Raw genomic sequence first — 23,094 nt, 5'->3', positions numbered from 1 at the left:
TCCCGACGTGACAACCTGAGGTTGGATAAGAAGTAAACCGCAACCTGAGAGCCTTGACTAATAGGTTCTCACTGGAAAGAGGGCACAGATCACAGAGAGTGCACCTGCTGCTGGCTTTTAATACAATATATCCTGAACCACAAAGATCTAGATTGTATCCTGAAAGCTTCCAGGGAAGGGGCGTGTTTAAGTTTTGAGAACCAGACTCTAGCGATAAACAGTGCATTTACTAAAAATGCTTGTTTGCAGATGAAATTCAACGTAGAAGTGGAACAAAATCTCAGGGTTATTGCTTTCAATATATGGTGCTCTTCCCGGCTCACCTCTGGGGGATAGCCCAGGGCAAAAGTCATGAAGATATGTGGACCAGGCTAGAAAGTGGGGACAAAGCCAATCCCCGGCTGGGAGAGCTCCATCATCTTCGGGAGAGGAACTGTCCTTGGGGAACAGTACATAACGGAGATAGGAGGTTCAGGCGCAGTGGAACAGAACCTCAGCGAATCCCCTAAATAACAATATGCAAGGATGGCAAAATGGACAGCATGGATGCATCTTCCTCCTCGGATCCAGATAATCTTAATGATTGCCCTGAATCTATGCTGGTGGAGAGTGCGGGGACAATCGAATGGGGAAACTACACCTCAGCAAATGCATTGATCATAGTCTGACCTGACATTACAGTCTTGATCCAAAGTTGACTCTGCCAAGTTGGGACAATAATAGCACATCCTATATTTAGGTTATTGTTTTGACATACCAGGGCCAGGGGAGAACATTGGGATCATTTAAGGTAAACTGGTATTTGGTTATGAATATCTGGGGTTACTGAGTTTCCTTTTGTACTTTGTTCTGCCCATCTCCGCTGGAGAGAGGAAAGAGATTAATTTTGAACGATTGGCTCATATCTATAGAGAGGTTTATGCTGGCTGACTTGCACTTCTCTAGTTGGCCCTGGTAGAGTATACCGGGCTGGTCAATTGCTGCCCGTGAATATTATACCTTTTCCTTACTCTTTTTCAAACAGCGGAGACTTGTTTTGGGTTGAAGGGTTGGAAGTAGAGCAGAGGTGAAGGGGTTTAGTACACTATTGCTCATTAACATGATCAATTCTGAGATACACCTGGATGGGCCGCAAGTTTGGGACAGTTTAGGGTCTGCCCATGTGGTAGCGGATGGGGATAGGTTCACTTTGAAGGTAGGAAGGGAACTGTTTCTTGTTTAAATGTGCAACCAGTAATGTCTATGGAAAACTCCAATAGACTAGAAGTGAACTGACAACCTGAGTAGTAGAGACCTCCGATTGTTAGCTGCGAAGAACTGGTCTGATTTTGCAGATTCGCAATAATAAATCCTGAATGGATTATTACTGACATGGGGCGTTAGCAGGATTATTAGTTGTCCTAAGAGTTATCTGGTGTACTCGTACCTCTGGAGAAGTGCAAGTGGCACTACTGCAGTTCACCTATCTGCTGAGTGCAGAGGTTTTGAAATTGGTGAAAAAGGGAGCGGTCACTTATTTGCAGCTACATATTCCAATTATGCTAGGGGGTAGTGACATGTTTAACACCAGTGTTTCCTTTCTCAGACAGGGCAGTGATTTCAGACTCATGGGTAGATATGTAGTTATTATGGGTGTATTGGACAGGTTTTAAACCTGCTTTGTAAATACCTATGCCCTTAATTTGAATTGCTGCTTTTTCTTCCCCGAAGTGATAAGATGTATAGTCTCATATATAAATAAGAGGATCATGTGGGTGTGAGAATTTAATTGCATATTGGATAGGGAGAATGGACAAACACCCACCAAGACCGGGCTTTATGCGAAACAGGGAGGATACAATAACACCGGTGAAATCGATCTTGCAGTTAATAGAGGTCTGAGATCATCACCACCCGACATATAAGGGGTTTTCTTACTCCCCTGTGCACAGCCTGTTGAACTTGGTGCTACACTGTAGGGAAGCACCAGATATTTATAAACACTCTGCTTACCTCAGTTGTTAGTTGTCTGACCACACATTACTGCTTCTTACGATGATGTACAGTTGGATCACACCCAGAATCCCGCTGTGGAAACTACGAACAGAGGTACTGCTAGATAATGCATTCTTGTAACATTGTAAAGCATTTACCATACACTTTTTCCAGAAGAACTATGCTCCACAGGTAGTAGAGCAATAGGAGCCTAAATGAAGGTCAGCGTCTGATACATGCTAAGAGGTAAATTGAGGATATGTGGTCCAGGCTGGAAAAAATACATGCACACACATTACAATGTTGTCTTGGTTGATAAAGAGGGGTAGCTCACACACAAACACATATACTATTTTTGCACAGTATATGATATTTTGTCTTGCGATCCAATAAATGCTGTCTGTATAGAGCACTTGCAGAAGCGGTTTGCCCAATCAAATATGATCTTTGAGGACACCTGAGCGCAGTGTCTCCTGGCAATTGACTTAACTAAGCTCAGTCCTGAACGACAAACTTTAGACAGGCCGCTGAAACTAGAAGAGGCGACGCAAGGAAGGACTCTGAGGGGAAAAAGATGGTCTGCCCACGGAAATCACCCAGTCAGTACTGGAGCAGTTGCTCAAAGTTTTTTCAGGAAGCAAGGGGAATGGGAGTGGTTCCACTGACTGAGGGAAGCAGTGATGGTACTCCTACCCAAGGAAAGGAGCGCTCCAGCCACTTTCTCCTCTTACAGGCCGATGTTGATGAACACAAACTTAAAGCTACTATGTAGCGTCCTGGCCAACTGGCTTTTAAAGGTGAGTCTGGACCTGTAGAACCGGATCAGACTAGATTCATTCCGCGGAGAAGCACAATGTAGAGCACCCATTGCCTGAATCATTTTTTACACATGCATGTCTCTTTAAGGAAGGACTTTGATGTAGCTGCTCTTGATCTAGCATGTCTTTGTGACACACTGATGGCAATGCCTGTGGGTGGTCCTTTGAAAAATTGGCCCCAAGTGTGTTCGATGGGTGCAACAATTATATACAGAGCCCATGGACTGAGTGCGCACGGGAGGCATAGTGTCTGACCCCTGGAGATTAAGCAGAGGGGCAAGACAGGGATGCTCCTTATGCTATCTGCACTTGAAGTCGATGCAATGCAGACTTGGACTGTGGGGCATCCAGCTAGCTGATGCACCACATGTAGTATCCTCGTATAGGGATGAGCCCTTGCTGTATCTCCGTGACCCGGAGAGATCGGTGCTGCCATGGCTGGAAGAAATGGAAGCATGTGTAGCAGTTTCGGCACTCCTCATGAACAGGGCTAAATCTAAATTATTTCTATTGGGCAGGTTGGGACATACAGATATCGCTCTTCCTCCGGGATTGAGACGACCGGGATAGGTTCCGATATTTTGGAATTTGGGTGACACGTTCAGTATCAACATTTGTTCTTAATGTTGGCGAATCTCCTCTTCGCAGCTTTGCACTCACCAATGCATCGTCGCTACTGCGCAGATCAGGACCGGCGTGTCACCACCTCTGTGACTCGACATTTGCTTGTATTTGTCAGTGTCTCTAAAATGACCGATGAAGTCAGCTGCATTATTTGTGCCTATCATTGAATGCCAGTGTGTGAATTAAAATCCACAGATTCAGTTGGACTTGAGGCTGCAACAGGATCATGAGCAGCACTTCGAGCAGAAGCACTAAAGTTTGTGCAGTCCTCCCAGCTTGAGAGCAGTAAGCTGTCACCTAATGAAACTTGTATTATGTTGATAAGGTGGTAGGGTTAAAGCTTTCTGCTCCGTCATTGAGCTAAGTTCATTGGATTTCTTGAGGTGCGGAAGTTTGACTCGTTATGTAATTATTAGGCTTATTTGAAGATGCATTAGGCACCCGTTGGTTAGGTTAGAAATGGTGCACAGCGCCTCTGTTTATGCTGCTTTGTGTCTATAATTTCTTTCTATAAAATCTCTAGCGGACGTGCTGTTGTGCTTTGCCGTGAAGACTATGGCCTCGCAGACATCAGTGGTGGCTGCAGCACCTGGTGCCATTTTATTGTTGGGCACCCCCTTCAGCCAAGGAGATTTATTTTTTCTTCTTTTTTTCTTTTGCTTGATTTTGTTTCTTTCTTTCTGTTGGAACATGTTTTTGAGGTATATTCCTCCTTAAATGGGGTGTCATATAGGTGTTAATTAAAATAGTACAGTTAAATAAAATAATAAACAAGAATAACTCGTTGGCTTTCATGTGCTTACGACACATGGAAACAAAACCACTTTGTGTTTGGTTATGGAGGAAAGATAAGACTTACCCTTCACGGAGTATGCCAAAACTCCACTCCAACATGTTCATACACCATACTGGCAAAGGTGGCTGCAGTTGAAGCAAAAACATTCTCAACGGAATTTTCTTGACCAGCAACAGAACCATTGAGAGAAACAAAGATTAACTACTGAGGATGGAAAAGCTTCTCACCCTGCAAAGCAGACTCCCTTTTGCTTCCACTTCTCAGCACCCCAGTTTGAGGGAGCTTTTTCTTAAATTGTTGAAACATGGCAACGTATAACTAAAGGCAAATGCAAACTGACTATTGTGCAAACTGGATACAAGATCAGATTTATAGGTTCCTCGCCCAAATCCCGCAAATCGTGTAAACCCAAGGGAAATGGCCTCTCAAGGAACATCATCAAGGACCACGTCTTATGTTAAATCTTTAGCCTGTGAAGGTGGGGGTTGGGGTGCCATGAGAAAACTCTGCAGTGAGAACTTGCCAAGACTTCCTGTGAATACTCCAAGTATTTCCTTTCTGTTGTTGTTACTTCTGAGAGTAATACGCAAAATATAGGCATCCAGAGCAAAGCTAATAATTTCAGTCAAAGAAGTTGTTGTTGCTGCTGTTTCCAAGAACATTTTCGTTAGAGTCACTTACATGTCAGCAGATGATCCTGCTGTTATTTTGAAGACATTTGTGCTCAGATTCCAAACCATTCCACGATGAAGAAAACAAATCCAACCCGTCTCTTCCTTTGAGGAAACAGATTATAAAGCAGAAGTGTTGCTCTTTTAAATTAAAAGGCACACTGCAAATTTTGATTTCTCTACAGAGAAAGTAACCCACTTGAGATTCTTCCACAAGCTAACTGTTTTAGGTATTGCTCACTGTTGCAGAGGAGCTAAAAAAAAAAAAGCTTACCTCTGACAGTACAGTCCCACTAAATGACCTTTTAGCCCGACTGAGAAATGTTGGTTTTGTAGTGTTAAAACCTTAGTGCCATTTTCCAATCGGAAATACTACTGCCCCACTGAATAGCTGAGAGATGTTGGCACTGCTCTAGAACTATCAGACGGCTGGTTAATTAGGTGCCCATTAACTGTCCTCTGATGTTCATATTCAGAAGTCGCACACATCTCCCACAACATCCCAGTAAAAGAAATCCAATGCTCTGTCCTTCAAAGTATTGCTAAGAGGCGCTGGAGTTGTCTCACATGGGCAGGAACTATCCATTTCGAGGAATAGCTTCGCTGCTATGGTGCATTCCTGTTCATAAATGGACCATCAGTCCTATTAAAGTGCGTGTTCTATTAAGAGTATAGTAGCTATGCTAACTTTTCTTGCTCTTTCATGTCAAGTGTAAAGTCTATCCAGGCTACATGAAATGTACTTTATCTGCACAGATAAAGCACTAAGTGTGTGTGCATCCCGATTCCGTCCGCTGTTCACATCAGTTAAGTTTAGAGCATCTACAAATGTACATAAATTACTCCTCTTACTTCTGTACTTTGTGATTGCTAGTCTGTGAGCGATGTGAGTGCCGTCAGTGTTTACTCTTCTACCAGTGTGTATTTGTTGCGGCCAAGACTGTCCTGTACCTTCTAATGCAATGTTCCCCTGGTTTTGTGCTCTGATACCTCCGGGTCTAGATAGCGCTATATAACCTTAGCTAATCAAATAAACTAAAAACTGTTTTTTCCTGAACGGTGAGACCTGAGCAAACTGGCTGATAACCGGTGGAACTGCTTGGCCCCTAATGAGGTTGGCCCTAGTTTTCCCCCTTGACCGTCACCTACCCAGCCGGACATTGGGCATTGTTCCTTCTTGTCTCCCCGCTATTACTCCTTCCTCCCCTCCCTCCTACGAATTGTTGAAACATTGTTTATGTGTACTGTACCTTACTATGCTCTTGTATCTGATGTAACTTGTAACGCTACGATCCTAAATGTAAAGTGCTCTGATAGCCTCTTGGGTCAAGTTTGCGCTATATAAAACTTTATTTAAAAAAAAAGACCTGATCTTTAGCTGGATGAGTCTTGCACTCGAAGGAACCCTGTAGCGATTATTACTAAGGGAAGGCCTCCTTTGTTTGTGAGCCATGACGATATGCGTTCAATTAAGTGTCTGCACAAAGATATAGGAAAACATTAATTACCTATGCTGTCAATTTATGTCCTTTTGAGAATCCTTGCGCACTGACTGCTGGCAGGATGCTATCATTTCCTCCGCATGGATGACGGACCCCTAAATCATGCACCAGTAAACAGTCCCCCCACCCCTCCTACCCCCCCTCCCCCCGAATTACCCTCCCCCTTCCTCCATTTCTTCCCACACCTATCAGAAAAGGATGCACGGCATTGTTTAGTGGCTACACTTTGTGGCTGTTAGAACAAGCATTTAAAATGCAACAGGTCTCACCTTTGGTTAAGTTAAAGCCATTTGCTTTGCTAATGGTATTGTATAGCAAAGCAAATGGCTTTAACTTAATAAAAGGCGAGACCTATTGCATTTTTAATGCTTGTTCTTTTTTCACTCACTGGAAGTACATGAAAGCATCGACAGTGACAATTAAGCATTGGCAAAGAAAATAGTTCTCACTTTTATCTATTGGCTATGCCATTGATTTTCAGCAATGGTATGCACAGTGGGGAAATGTTACAACAAAAAAAAAGCCTGTGATGTGGCTGCCTGTTATTTTGTAGGCCCTCATAAAACACATGTGCACCTGCAAACTAATTCTTGCGCTTTTTGTGCTTTTTAGTCACAAAACCGAGTATAATCTGTAACTAAAAAGAAAACAAAACATGCAAAAATGTTTATATTTTAGTCAGACGGTAAAGTGAGGAACAGAAGCAAATGGGTGGAGCAGAAGTAACAGGGAGGGGGAGGATGGAAAAAACAGACGCAGCAAAGGAGGGATGGAGAGAGGCGCATGTAAAACTTCCAGAATAAGTAACAGCACATTCGAAGAGCTTGCCAAGCAGCGCACTTTCTACTGCTTAAGTGTGTCTGTCTCGAGTTACCCTCCGGAGCAGTAGCTTGTTAATCAATCTTTGACCTGCCCATCCCTTATTCAGGAGGGGAGCCTGGAACTAGCACACGCGCACTTCACCTCGTACACAGTCGAAAATTCCTCTGCTTCCCCCGCTGCCAGCCTTTAAATAGTTTCACCGCTCACAAGCTCGCTGCTGACTGCCGGATTTGAGGTGCACCTGTTCAAATATTTGACAGCTGGTCCAGCCCGTCTACGTTTTCAAGAGGGCTGAGCTCCCTACCAGTCAGCGTCAGCCTTAGCCTGCGTCCGCCGACCTCAGTAGTGTGCTGCCAGGAACTCGCTGGGCACGTCTGACTGGAAGCTCGAGTGAGAGTACCCTGGCTGGGTCGATGGGGTTGGGCAGTCCACAGTGGATCGTCGAGGGTCGCCCACACCCCTCCCTTCCCGTTGGGGAAGTGAGAGCGTGGTATCTAGACTTGCCTTCCTGTTTCCACCAGTGCTGCTGCTATTTACACACCCCTTGCCTGGGTAAGAGAAGAGGCAGGGAGGAGGAAGTCGGAGAAAATCCAGAGCGCTCAAGCTTTCCAAGTCCAGATGTGAGCAGCTGAGCAGTTGGTATTTTATGCGTTGCTTTCTCTGACATGTAATCCTGTTTCAGCCGTTGTAAAAATAGCTCGACACGTCCCAGCATGTAAAGTAACAAGCGATCGCCAGGCAGCTGTGGTTTATTTTTGCATTGCGCTTTCACTTTAAAGTGAAAGCGAGATGCAAACTTAAACACACAGTGGAACTTTTCTTTATGGGGACATGTGTTTGAAACACATGGCCCCATAAAGATAAGAAATCTTTCACGGCAGAAGGAAAACAGACGAGCCCGTCCAAGTGGCCCGTCTCAAAAAGAGAAAAGTATACGTCACAAAAAGCTCTTTCCCAATGGCTGGCCACCGTTTAGCATAAACGGTGATGCCAGCCGATGGAAAAGAGGGGCGGGGCTTGATACCCTTTAGTGAAAGTCCTCCAAAACATTAAATGTCGCCGAGCGATCTGCGCATGTGCGAAGCAACGCTAGCCGAGACCTAAAAACCATTGCTCTCCTCTCTGCCATTTTAGCTTCAGGCATTCATGCACACAAAGTGCATATGTGTAGCACACTGCCTTTCGTGTGCTTTCTTCGGGCATTATATGCTCCAGCATAGCACAGCATAGACTCCACCCACCACGTTCATTGGTCACTGTGTTGGAGTGATGATAGATATGAGGTAAGTCAGTGAGCTGTCAAAATACATAATATAATTACTTCTTGTTGAGATGCAAATAGCACAAAACAGTAGCTCGGCCATTTCTTTCTGCAACACACTGCTTACGCGTCATTTCATATGCTACTGGCGCAGCACTGTTGTGATTGTTTTTTTTTCTTTCTAGGTTATACCTCTTTTAGCCTGTTCATGTTAATCATTTAAAAAGGGAAAGTGTGTAATTAATGTGGATTTCATATTCGTGTTATGTTGTAATTCTTTGCAACGTGATAATCAAGCCTGCTTAAATATAGTCATAGTATTTAATCAGAGCTGACTGTTCCAATTAATGGTTATTAAGCTGTGCACAAACTACGTGTCTTGTATATTGTTATTGTTCAAAAGAACACGTTCTTGCAGAATGAAAATAAGTAAAAGGGCATCAGACCACTTTTTTCTAAATGTTTATCCTGAAAGATCCAACAACTAAATGTTATATAAACTGACCACAGGGTGTGGTAGTTTAGAGCCGACAGGCGACCTACACAGATGAGGCAGGTTTCTCAGAATCGCATCATCCACTCTGGCTGAAGGCTAATGGGAAGGCATTGCCTTCATTTGCTGCTCTTATCAGCCTTATTGTTCAAACAGGTATGCAGATGCACACCATCTCTAGAACTGAAATTGGGCTTTCCTTTTGGTGCTAAGATTAGCTTAGTAAATAAAAGAATGATGGTGGGATTTTTATATAGTAAATAAGTATGTTTTTTGTTCATTCTTTCAGTAAATGTTGCAGGTACTATTCGTTTTATTTATTGTAGTTAGGATAGGGTTTTTATCTAAAGATAAATCTTTAAAATATATCCATTGTTTTCTAGAGTTCTTCAGTGTGTTATTCTTTAATAAAAGAGGGTTTTGATTCCACTAACTAGCCCTGTGACTTCTTATAGGATTGATCGTTATCTGAAACACGTTTCACTCAAATATTGTTCAGTGGGTTGTGGGGTGGTTGAAATCTATCTGGTTTTCTGCCTCGAGTTGGCACATTGACTAAGTCCTTAGTGCAGTGAGGTCTAGAAATTTGCATTGTTCTAGAGGATAACCTAGAAAACAGATCTATATGGTTGGATGTCTAGGCCTTCTTGGGATTAAAGAATCCACATCGATTCAGGGCTTATGCCAGCTTTGCTGCTCTTGGCACATGAAGCATGGCACACTGTTGCTGTTTTTTCCCTTCAGGAACAAACACTGTGGCAACTGTAGCTTGCAGTGCCACAGCAGAAGGAGACAAACAATAGCATGGCTGCATTCGTCTGGGGCAGTGGCAGTAACATGTACCTCTATTGCAGTAAATGCAGGAACTCTTATAGGAGTGTTGCGGGGGGCGGGATGTTATTGGTCTCTGCAATGATGCCCTAAATTTGCTCTGGTTCTCTTCTATTAAAACCACTCCCATTAAGTTGGGGCTGAAACATTTTTTTTTTTTTTTTTTTTTTTTTTTTGGTTAAAAACTTTTATTGAGCAACAAAATCATGTGTACAGAGATGGGCCTACAAACCGCACGGGCTGGCCGCTAAGATCGGAGCATAACGCGGTATAAAACAGTGGTCGCCACTCTGGCGGTCAGGCACAATCCGGATACAAAATGTCGCCCACAATATGGAACAGGATAAGACAATTTTCTTATTTTAAAGCACACCAAAAACAACAAACATCAAAAACAAGGCGAAGGAGTAATACACAGAGAGTCAGCCCTGGAGGGGGGGGAAACTCACTAAGCAGGAATACAAAGTCACAATCAGTAGGCTAAGTCAAGGCGGGGGGACAGCGGGGAGGTCAATCAAACCAAAGGACAGTATACGAAATTTCAGGAACGCCAACCTAGGGTGACAAGGGAACATCAGGGGCCCCACCGGGGGCGGAGCACAAATATATCAAACCAAAGGACAGTATACAAAAGTTCAGGAACGCCAACCTAGGGTGACAAGGGTACATCAGGGGCCTCCACCAGGGGAGGCGCACAGATATCTCCGCGATAGGCATTCCACTGACACCAGATCTTCGTCCATGCCCTAGGTCTGCCCCTGGCTGTGTAGACAGTCTTTTCGCGGAACATAGACCAGTCCATGTTTTCTTCCCACACAGAGACAGTGGGGGGCCTGTGCGAGCCCCAAAGTTGCGCTATGTCCCGCTTCGCAACCATATACCCCAGGGTCGCCCATCTGGTTTGGGCCACCGAACAATCGGTAGGTTCCCAAACGTTCAACAAACATCTCCTTGCCTCCGGCACCAGGGCAATTCCAGTCACAGCAGCCATCACCGCAAGCACCCCCGTCCAATAGGCAGCCACCCTCGGACACTCCCAAAGAATGTGAAGAAACGTAGCACTCATCCCACACCCACGCTTGCAGAGGCCATCCGGGGAAAAACCCATCACAACCAAACGAGGACCAGTAACATACACCCGGTGGAGGATCTTGAGCTGAACCAGACGGAGACGGGCCGGAATGGCGACCTCTTTCGGAGAAGATAGCGCCAATTGCCAATCCTCGTCATCCAATTCCAGCCCGTCGCCGACCCATGCCTCTCGAAGTCGAACGAGCAAGTCAGTGCGATTGTGAATCAGCTTCTTATAAATCAAGGAGATAGTGCTATCAGGGAGATGACCATCCAGGATACGATCTTCGAGGGGGGAGGACTCGGGGACAGCGGTACCGGAAGTCAGAACAGAAGTGAGGGCATTACGGACCTGTAAATATCTAAAAAATTCCCTATCACTCAGGTCATAATCATTCCGAAGGGCCTCGAAGGACTTCACCGTTCCATTCGCACACACGTCACCCACTCTACAGATCCCAATCATGTCCCAGCAGTCAAACCCCTTCGTTGTCCAAAGACATCCCAAAAGCTCAGACGCAAAAAGCGGAGTCGCCAGCGTCACTCGTTCATCCCACCCTAAGCTCACATTCGCAGCGCGCCACACACGAACCGCGATCCTAGTCGGTCCCGTAAGGTGGAGCCCAGCCGACCTAGAGTAAAGCGCTCTATTAAAGTCACCACCCGGTAGTTGGAGTCTGGTCATTTCAAAGGCCGGATCCGGACCCGGGGAATACATCGAATGGTTAATGGCAGACAGTTGCGTAGCCCAATAATATCTCCTGATATCAGGAAGTGCTATGCCCCCGTCATACCAAGGGATGGTGAGCTTCGCAAGTGCAATACGTGGGCGCCCGTCCCAAATCAGTTGCCTTTGTAGACTCTCGACCTCTCGGAAATAAGTAGCGGGGATATCATCATAGCAATTCTGGAGTGCGTAAAGGAATCGCGGCAAGGACATCATCTTGAAAAGGGCGGCCCTGCCCAGCGGCGACAAGGGTAATTTACGCCAGCGAGCCACGTCCAGCCTCAATCTATGAAGCGGGGGAAGGAGATTACGTTCAAACCGGAGCGACGAATCCAATGTAATAAAAACCCCCAAGTATTTGAAACCGGACTGAACAACCTGGATGGGAAATCTATTCGGCAACGGGGGCAGATCACCCGAAATAACATAGACGCAGGATTTAGCCCAGTTTATAATCAAACCAGAATTCTTACCAAACGAGGCGAGAACGTCAAACAGGACATTCAAAGATTTACGCAGGGAAGTAAGATAAAGAAGAATGTCGTCCGCATAAAGCGAAACACGGTCCTCAAAATCTGGGGACCAACGTATACCTTTGAGAGAAGGTTCCCAGCGAATCCACGCAGCTAGCGGCTCTAATGCGAGAGCAAAAAGTAGTGGAGACAAGGGGCACCCCTGTCTGGTCCCCCTACCAAGGGGAAAGGGAGCCGACACTCGACCGTTAACCACGACCTGTGCCAGGGGGTCGGTATACAGCAGCTTCACCCATCCGATGAACCCCGGGCCAAAACCAAACTTCTCAAGAGCCGCCCAAAGGTAGGGCCACTCTATCGTGTCGAAGGCCATCGAGGCATCCAACGAAGCCAAAATGGCCGGCTCCGTCAGAAGCCCCGCCCTCGCGATGGCTCCATGAAGGCGACGCAGATTAAGAGCTGTGTTACGGTGCGGGATAAATCCGGATTGGTCCGGATGAATCAAGTCACTAATGACCGTTAGGAGGCGAGTAGCCAGGACCTTGGCAAGAACCTTAGGCTCGACATTCAACAGGGAGATGGGTCTATATGACGAACAAAGATCCCGGGGCTTACCATCTTTAGGAATTACCACAATCGTAGCCAGACGCTGGTCATAAGGGAGAGCACCCCGCTCACGGGACTCCGAAAACATTGTTCGAAGATAGGGCGCAATCTTATCAGGACGCAGTTTGTATAACTCGATTGGCAAACCGTTCGGGCCCAAAGCCTTGCCCGAACGGAGAGAGCGAATTGCAGTCGCGATTTCGTCCGTAGAGAACGGGGCCTCCATGGAGGACCGCTCCAAATCGGAGAGGCAGGGCAAAGCTATGTCGCGCAGCTAGAGGCGAGAGTCGTCTTCATCCCTTACCGACACTGGGGAGTAAACCGCACGAAAATAGTCCGCAAAACATTCCACTATTTCAACCGGGTCCGTTACTCTCACACCATTCAAAGTCTGAATCACAGGCACTACTCGATTCGCCCTCTCCTTCTTGTCCAACCAGGCAAGCAATTTACCCGCTTTGTCCCCAACATCATACAGACGACCCTGTTGCTCCCTAAACATCATTTTGGCCGCATCTGTGACCAGAGACGTATAGGCAAATTGCTTCAGACCCAGGGCATGGAGTTTGTCACGAGTGACACCCGATTCCAGGTCAGCCTCCATCTCAAGTATTTCCATCTCAAGATCCACCACCTCCCGATTCCTTGCCTTTTTGGTTTCAGCAATAAGGGACAGGGCCTGCCCACGAATTCCTGTCTTAAAAGCCTCCCATAGGGACACCGCAGAAGAGACAGACCCCTCGTTCTCCAGAAAGTAATTGTCCAGGGACGTAATCAATTGACCACGGGTCTCAGGGGAGGCCAGGTACCAAGGGTTGATAGGAGCCACCCGGCCCGCCGCCTCCACCCCCACATCAAAACAGAGCCAGAGCGGAGAATGGTCCGAGATGCCCCGGGGGAGGTGCCTAATCTCCCGGACAGCCGACGACTGTTCAGCTGGCAGGAGGAAGTAATCTAATCTAGACAAACTCCCATGGGCCCCAGAGTGGAAAGTATACTGAAGTTGAGTGGGGTGCATAAGTCTCCAGCAGTCCACCAAACCAAAAGTATCCAAAAAGCCACCCAGCCATAAATGGGTCGAAGGAGTATCCCTAGGGGGGTAACGATCACTCAGACCAGAGAGAACAGAATTAAAGTCACCAGCCATGAAAAGAGCACCATCAGGGAGTCCCAACAAAACTCGGCCCAAATCAGAGAAGGTAGAGGTCTGCAGGCCAGGGGGCACATAGACGGTGAACAGGGAAAGGGTCTTGCCCTCATATCGTCCCACGAGGACGGCATAATGCCCCCGATCATCGAGGATTACATCATCTATCGCAAGGGGAAGGGAAGCCCGGACAAGGATGCCCACCCCCCTGGAACCCGTTGTAAACCCTGAGTGCGCAACAAGACGATAGCCCCCCCCTATTCATCGCGCGACAAGTATTGCCCACTAGGTGTGTCTCCTGCAGAAAGACAATATCGGGAGACAAACGTCGCAGGCATCGCAACACCACCCCTCGCTTTATACGATCCCCTAGACCATTGACATTCCATGAAATAAACCTCAACCCGCTACCCCCCATCCCACGAAGTAATGCAGAAACCATCCCCCAATGAGCATGACACTGAAAGTACAATTATCAAAATAGAATCGCCTTGAGAAAACAAAACACAAACTACAAACACCCCAACAACCCCCCCCCCCAACACCCAAGGAAACACCCCCCACCCTGCACCCCTGCAGTAGACAAAAAAGCCACCCCAACATGCAGTGTGCCTGTCGCCCAAAAACCCCCATTCTACAAAAAGACCCCGGAGGAGGAAAAGGCCCTGTCCCACCCGCCACCCCGACAGAGATAAAGGGAGAAGAGAGTACACAGAAAACAGATCACTCAAGTACAAAACCCAGGAAGAAATTACATGATACGGAAACAGGGGCCCAGATAACAAGTTCAGCTCTCCACGCCACCCTCGGCACCACCCGGGTGCTCGGTGGGATCAGTCAAATTAGGCCGGTCCGGCAGAGAGTCCAGCCAGTCATTTACCGAATCAGGTCGATCAAAGAAAAGGGTCCGTTCATTGTACTCCACTCGTAGCCTGGTAGGAAAAAGCATGGCGTATCGCAGACCCAGGTCCCGAAGACGCTTCTTGACTCCACGGAAGCCCATTCGCTGCCTCTGTACAAGCTGTGAGAAGTCCGGATAGAAGTTCACCGTGGCATTTTCGAAGGCCACCGGGCCCTTAGCTCTCGAGGCCTGCAGGATAGCGTCTCGGTCCCTATAATAGAAAAGTTTTGCGACAATGGGCCTCGGCGGGGCGCCCGGCTTGCCCTGGCCACCGGGAACACGATGGGCACGTTCCACCGCAAAGAATTTGCTCAATCCGGATGGAGAAAGGTAGTTTTGTATCAAGTCCTCAACCAGGAGATCAACAGAATGCGGATCAGGATTTTCCGGGACACCAATCACACGCATGTTACAACGCCGTGCCCTGTTTTCAAAATCCTCCAAGCGCTGAGTCATGAAATCGTTCACCTTTCTGAGGTTGCCGATCTCCGTCTGCATCTCCGAGACGTCGGCCGTGAGGCTAGATGACTTGAGGTCCAATGACTTCACCTTCTCATTGGTTTTAGATAAGTCGTCCCGAATCAGGTTCACATCAATAGCACAGTATCAATTTTGTGGGCCAGAGCTTCATACTGTTGGCCGATGGTTTCTCTCATACCAGAGATGGCGCCCATGATGTCCTGCAGGGACGGCTCCGCCGAAGCCTCCAAAGGGTGCCCCACTGCACTCGGGCCAGGCAAGGCGGCACTGGGGGACACCTTCGATTGTGTGTACCGGTCCATGATATTAGACTGGACCGGGCCCCCGCGAAGGGGCGTCTTGGTCTTCCGCCGCTCTTGGTCCCCTCTGCCAGTCATAGCGGAGACCACGTCCCCACGGGACCCACGCGACCTGGTGAAAATGGCCGCAGGAAGACGGGGCGCCGGAGCCAAAAGTCAGCAGCGAGGGCAAGTCGAGGTGTGAACCGGCCCGGAGGGACACGAAGCAGACAAAAGGCGCAACTGCAATCTCGCGCCGCTGGATTCAGCACCGGCCAGACACCTCCATTAGAAGACGTAGTCTGAGTCAGAATCGAAACCGAAAGTTAAGAGGGGGACCCATGAGTCGAGTCCCCCTGCCGCTGTTGTTCAACTCAGACACGGCAACAGAGCCTCACCAAGACCCGGGCGCGCCACCAAGGCGGGCCCCGAAAGTTTGAGTCGATGTAGCTTCGGTGCCCCTTGTCCAATTCAAATTCCGAAAACAATAGTAAGATCAGCCCAGGTTCCTCTTCATTAATCCTTGTGAGAAATCAGGATATGTTCAGGATATCATGCCGGGAGTGGCGGGGGTCCGGAGAGCGCTGTGCTCACGCGGCCATCACGGATGCCCGCCAAGCTCCTCCCCGGCTGAAAATGTTTTGGGCTGATCTAGAGTAGATACATTACATCGAGCCATAATAAAGAAATCGTTTCTTGGCCACTGTGATGTTAAAGTTATTGCTAAAACATATACTCCTGGTCAGAATTATTGTAGCATGAGAATTTTAATGGACATAGACGCCATGTTATAGGCTCCAGGTTCTTCAGTTGTTTTATCTCACGTTCAAATTGGGGATTTTACAGCTGGATATATTTATTTAAACTTCAGCAACCTGTATTTACGATGATGTGCGTCTAGTGGATGCATGTTTTTTTGTTGGTGTCCATTTTATTAAGGCATAAGGAAAAGATCATTTGAAACTGTACACCAAGTTTGCGCTCTGCTTTTCTGCATGGATAACAATTGGATCCCTTTGCTACAGCGAATTATATATGGAGGTCACAGCTTTGGAGGAACAAAAGGTTGCATTTAAGAGGAAATTGATGGGGCTAATTTGTTTTCAATAAGGATCTTCCATTGCTTGTGTACACCATTCATTTTCTTGTTATGATATGCATTTAAGTGTGTGTGTGTGTGTGTGTGTGTGTGTGTGTGTGTATGCGTGTCTGTGTCTGTGTATATATGTGTATGATATTATGATTGATCCTAGTGTATATTTTAAGAGTATTCGACTTTGTGGATTATTTACCCCATAGTGTATTTGGCTGCTAAATGTACTAAGGGCAACATTAAGTAATTTGTAGCTGATCAGTAGTCTATTATTGGGCAATACAAATTGCCTTTCGCATCTTTCTGCCCCTGAATTTGTAGCTGTACTACAATTATTTTTTTCGTTTTTTTCTGCATCAAGACAAGTTAATCATAATCCCATCATTTCTCTTGGTCAGGACTGCCAATCCCTTGAGAGAAGTGGTTGCCTAATACTGTACACAAACCTATATCATTTTAGCCTGGCAAAAAGTTACCCTGCTTTTGAGTGAAATCATGTTCTTTATCACTAAAACTGTGGTGCTATTCTGTACTAATGTAGCAAAACTACCCTCCATTTCATTTACCCTCTTGTGAATTCAATGAAGATTCCTGTGAAGGAGAACTGATATTTCAAGTAAGTACCTTTTCCTTACTGGGGCTTATGTTACTGCATCGAAGAGAACTGGCAATTCCTAAAAGTCTACTAAATAAATAAATCTCTATTAAATGCATCTGCAACTGTTCCTTGTGATATTTCAAAACAGTAATATTTCACATTTTAGTTGGCAACCATAGTAAAAATTTCTTTTGAAATATGAGTAATACAAAGATTTTATGGTAAACTATTAACATGTAAGCTCAAAAACATTTGTTTTGTATATCCGTGAGTGATGCCACCTTTAAATGCATAATAATGGGAAGAGGTGTGGGTTTCATCGGCTAGAGCAGCTGACTCCGGAGCTCGGTGCTCAAGGCAGGGGTGGCTCCTTCACCAAGGCGGAAGAGTGTCGCCCCACTAAGTGCAAAAAGAAAATGATGATAGCGCATTGTTGATAACATTACGTTATAATTTTCTTCTTGGAGCCAGCCAGGATGGGGCGGGGCTAGGCTTGTTACATCCTGGGAGTGGGGGGAGGAGGAGTGGTTCCTGCTGCACCTTAAGTGTGCATGATGGTTTGGCCTGCCATCTTGGGCTGGCCAAACCATCATGCACACTTTGCATGTTCACCACAGGCTGTATTGTACAGCCTGGGTGGAAAAATGCCCAGACACTGTAAGGCAGCGTCGTAATTGGCTAGGGGAGTCTGGGAGCCTGCATGCTTCCAGCGTCTGAGGAGAGGCAGAGGCAGAGGCAGAGGCTGGACACCGGCGACTGACAACGGCAAGATAAGTCTTCCTCTTGTTTTTTTTCTCTAAACATTGTACATTTAAAAACCTTTTTTGTGATGCAAACTGGCCTATTCTGCAACTCGGGCTGTTTGCAACCTCAAAAAAGGTTGTGTACATATTGCACTGAATCATTTATCCATTGAAGAAGCTGTTGATGCAATTCCATTGTCCAAATTAGTATTTTGGCCTACTGTAGTTTGCAGGGATTAGACCTACATTCTGAAGATTTGAACATTTCATATCAATACCTTAAAATAGCAAGCTTTCCCCTTAACTAGAAAAAACAATGCAACTGTTATCACATTAGTTACAGATATCTCCCTACGATATATTTACAGTTATTTTATTCATCATTTATTTCATTTTTGTTGTTTGGTGAAACTACATTGACCTGATGTCTGTTTTTGTGTAGCGACCCACGGATTTGTAGATAAGCTGTTTGTTGCTTTGAATGACAAGAGTTATTTACTTCCACTGGAGAAGTCGCATTCTGCACACTCAAATGGACAGTCCTTTAACCATCCTCATAAAAAGTTCAAAACCGAGGTAAGGTGATGATGACTTTGTTGATAATTTACATGAATTGCATACTCTGCTTCTTCGTTCCTCTGACATGTTCAGTATAAAGTGAAAGCTGAAATGCGAAACCTGAAATGCTCTGCACACTGTTATGTTTACAAGTGTTATTGTATGGGAGCCACCATTCAAACATACTTTCGACAGGCATCAAGTTGCTTTATTTGTAAATTTGATCTGTGGTAGATATGTGGTTATTGCAGATCACCTCCCACACCTTCCTCTTTTTCTCCCATTCCAGTTTTTCTACCTGCGATTTTCTCTCCTGCTTAGCAGTTCTTTCTATGCTGACCTTGAGATTAAGTAAAATATGCAGTGTAGGTTTGCATATTCCTTTTATATGTGGAAACGCCTTTTTTACATTGGTAGAAATGGAGATAGTATTGTGGAAAAGTTGCAATTGATCTAGTTCTAAAGTTGCATTTTAATAACATTTTGGGTCAGTTTGTGGAAAATAGGTTGTGGCAGAGGCTTTGCTTCTTCATTTTCTGTAATCCCTGGCATCCCACCAGCAACCTCCTGTTGGCCAGCATGGACACGTCACAGTTCCTCCTCTTAGGCAAATTCTATGGCATTCAGAAGTGGGTTATGTGTATCAGTACGACCCAGTGTTATGTCCCTCAAAGCACTTGGAGTAAAAAACCTGCTCTTATACCCTTACTTTCACATACCTCTTGACTCCAACCCCCAGATCACCTCCCTGTTCACTACCTAGTGGTTTTGGAGATGCATTCATCCATGATCTCCTCTGCCTGTTCCTAGCTTGAGTGCCATATCTAACACAAAATGTGCAGGTTTCCCCATGGTTGAGCTGCCAAATAAGCTATTTTTTCTGATTACCAGGAACCTCTGCTCAGCAGCAACCCACAAGGGTCCACGCCAATCAGACTAAAAACCTAAAGCCACCCATTCCTGGTTTGCCCACAGACACCTCCACTGGAACTGGTCTCAGTACCAACTAACATTAAGGTGCAAAGGACCAACAACTGCACTTTCAGGACAAGGATCACTGAGAATTATAATCCGGGCATGGGGCTCCCATGCCCAAAAGTATTGCTCAAATAGTTTTCTAACTCTCCTTTCTACCCCAGTCTTTCTCTCCTTTCTCCCTTTAATGGCACAAGCCATTCTTTCCTTCAGTTACTTTTTGTTACCAACCTTCCAGATTTCCCTTCACTCATATTTGTTAAAATTTCTCTCTCTGGCAGACTAATATGTCACAGTTCAAACTATAGCTATTCTCTCCACTATTTCTGTGTTAGGAAAGAGATAGCTGTGTTCCAGACACAGCTAGACACCACGTTTTAAAGTGCACATTATCCAACAAAGGGTGATAGCTTACTCTACTCACCAAAGGGACTTGATGATAGGACGGGAGATGCAACTCGTCAATCTTCACCCCATAGTTTGATCCCAAACCCTTTGCCTTCTTCCACAGGAGACCTCAGCTGGACTAATCCTCAGGCTGCAGACAGCAGTCCTGTGGTGTTTACTTACAGTAATTGGAGTTTAGTAGCCCCAGAGAATCCATGCGGACACGAAGACTCACAAATGTCAATAAAAGACAATTGAAACATGGTATCCTACTGGCTCAATACTGTTGCGTAATAATCACAAAGAAACATCAACACTCGTCTTGGATAATAACTGCATGGTTTTGAGTCAAAGCTATTGCGACAAATGGAATAATGTAGTTGCATATGGATAATATTTGTAATTCAGTTGAATATGTGTTATTGAATAAGGGCATATCCTTCTTAAAGATTTCAATCTTTTATTGCACAAGAATATCATAACTTCTAAATCTATCATTATGCAAAAATAAATACCAATAAAAAGTTTTAAAGCTATTGCATCTCCCAAGCCCATATCTGTCGAGTTACTGTGCTGCCAGTGAGGACTTTCCAAGCTCATTCGGCTCTACTAGTAACCCACTGATCCCTTTTCACAACCGGCAATGTAAAAAAATTAGAAGGCATATCAATCGACATTCATCATAATGTACATGCTGCTTTCCTTCGCACTAAGTAAGCACAGCCCTCCAGTCCTGCATGCTATTTTTTCCACATCCGTAGTGACACTGAGAATGCCCACCGAATTGTTGCTCAGTACATATGGAATTGTCACTTCATTCACTTGATAACTGTTTTGCATGCTGCATCCTTTCTAACTCTCTCCCTTGTCTACACTCTCTCCTACATGTGTCTGTCAGCTATAGCATTAAAGGGAAACCTGTTGGCTACTGTATACTGTATAAAGCTTTGTGTGGTTAATCACAACTGTTAAAAAATACAGTATTGATACGTCAGCACCAATTACACCGTTTACCAAGAAAGAAATAGGCGTTTCAAAGTCAATTAATTTCTGGACATTGGGTTGTGCTTGTTGCTGACAATTATGCAAAACCAGCGTAAAAAATGTTCAGGGTTCAGCTGGACAGTTGCATTTTTGACAGATTAAAACATTCCTTTCTTGCGGACTGACATGATCTCATATTTATTCCTCTCAACGAGGGGAGTTAAAATTTGGACCGTTCATCCCAGAGGCCTTGGCAGTAGCAAATTATGTGCACCAGAAATTCCTTCCAGGATTGGCAGAAGTGGCATCTCCCGGAAGGGCAGGAGAATTTCAATTTCTGCTGTACCTCGTCAAAGAAGCCCCATCTCAATCTCGCTGTATTTTATTGTAATTGTATTTCATATAGTGCTTACTACCTTTGACGAGGCGTCTAAGGGCTTTTTCGGCGAGTAGCACGCTACTCCGGAACCCAAAGAGGATTAGTGGTTAATTAGTATAGGGAGATATGAAATTAATTTGAGCGGTGGACATGTGAGTTTATTTGGATTGAAGAAGGAAAATAGAGGGATAGAAGAGGGAAGGGTTTGCAGTATGTCCAAAACACATGACAGCAACTCGATCCAGTAGACTGATTTGCACTGATTAAATGGATTTCCTGACAGTGCTCTTTGCAAGTCTTTGTGTTTTTTAAGAATGCAAGATTGGTCGTTAACCGCATGCGTGCGGCAGCTATTTTTGCGCTGCGCGGCTTTTAAAAAAAAGCAGCGTTACATGACGAGCTGAGCTTGTCATCAGCGTGCGAGCGGCACGACTCATGACGAGCTCAGCTCGTCATGAGCGCCGAAGGGGTTAAAGCGATATGTAATAAACAGGATATGGTGGAGCTCAAGAAATCTAAACGGGACAGATACAGGAGGAACAAACCGTGCATGCAGTAAGTTGCTCACAGTTAAGGGTGGGGAGAATTTGTTTTCCATGCTGCTTTAGGAAGTTCGGACAAGTAACAATAGAGACAGGTTACCGAGGGACACAATATGTTGACTAAATGCTAAGACAAATGGTGTTAAGTGACCGGGTGCACTTGCTGAGCGAGTGGCAGCTGTAAGCATTGATAAAGTCTGGATGCTGAAAGAAACTAACATCTACATGTTGCTGTGAAGCATACTTTCGCTAAATTTTAATGGAGTTCTGAGAACATCCATAAGAATAAAATAAAGCGATTTAGCACACCCATGCTGATTGAACATCATGGGTTCAAAGATTTAAGATTAAAAGGTTTACATCGGCCAAATGTGAATCAATTGCACAATGTGGAGCACAACACTGCAATCCATTTATGATTGGCTGGTTCTAAATTTACAGATCTCACTATATGGCATGCTACGAAGCCAGCATGGAAAATGGTAAAATTAAAGCTAATCCAAACATGCCGACTTCAAACTCATTTAGGTTACCCATTGACATTTATTCTGTGATACAGGTCAGTTTTGACTGGGTTTAAAAAGTGCATAGAATAACCAGTTTTGAGTTTATCGTGACTCACAATGAGGAAGGAGGCACAGTGGGTCAGGGCTGCAGTCGATTCTTGTGTTACCCGCTCATCAGTAAGTCAAGACTTCAGATGATGGTATTAACAATTTGTGAGAACGGTTTAATAGCGTTGTTGATACATTGTCACTTTCGAACCAATCCTAATAAAGTATTCTCCTATGAAGTAAAGAAAATGATGGAAAAGAAACCAGAACTTAAGGCACTAGTCTAAGGTTAATAAATAGATTCATGGGTATATCTATGACGTGCTAAAAACCCCTCCTGAAGAGACTCCGTGGTGAACATCAGTCTGTGATTAGTTAGTCTGCTAGAGGTGAAAGGACGTATATATTTCATCTGGTGTAAAACAGAACCGAAAACAACTGATGGTGCGACTCACACACCAATATGTGCTTCCATAATATTGTGAGCGGGTGACACCGTGTGTGGAAAGCCCATGGTGCTTGTGGTGAACGTAATCAAATTACAACATATTATCGTGTTTTTATAAATTGTGTTGAAATTAGAGCAATAACATTGGCACTGGTCCTTTGATATAGGGATTTAATAAACTGATGCAGAACAGTTCGAATATATATTTTTTTTAAACAGACTTTATTAGGTTTAACAAACATATCCATTTTATCACAATTCAATATCAGAGGCATTAACTCGGGAGATACAGTCCGCTATGCCCTGCATGCCTCATTTGACTGAAAGGTACCCCGCTAGTCAGGGTCAGACCTCACTC

General features: G+C 45.2%; 1 protein-coding gene across 2 annotated transcripts in view; it reads left to right on the top strand.

Moving 5' to 3' along the window:
- LOC144772856 (uncharacterized) overlaps positions 1-23,094 on the top strand; it is a 148,474-nt gene that overhangs the window by 63,773 nt on the left and 61,607 nt on the right. For both annotated transcript variants that reach the window (XM_078657492.1, XM_078657491.1), the window contains exon 3: positions 18,352-18,485. In XM_078657492.1, the coding sequence (XP_078513618.1) occupies positions 18,352-18,485 (134 nt within the window). The remainder of the gene's footprint in view (positions 1-18,351; positions 18,486-23,094) is intronic.

Source organism: Lissotriton helveticus, chromosome 8 (assembly GCF_964261635.1).
Source record: "Lissotriton helveticus chromosome 8, aLisHel1.1, whole genome shotgun sequence".
In the NCBI taxonomy this organism is placed as follows: domain Eukaryota; kingdom Metazoa; phylum Chordata; class Amphibia; order Caudata; family Salamandridae; genus Lissotriton; species Lissotriton helveticus.
This window is presented reverse-complemented; position numbering and strand designations above follow the sequence as displayed.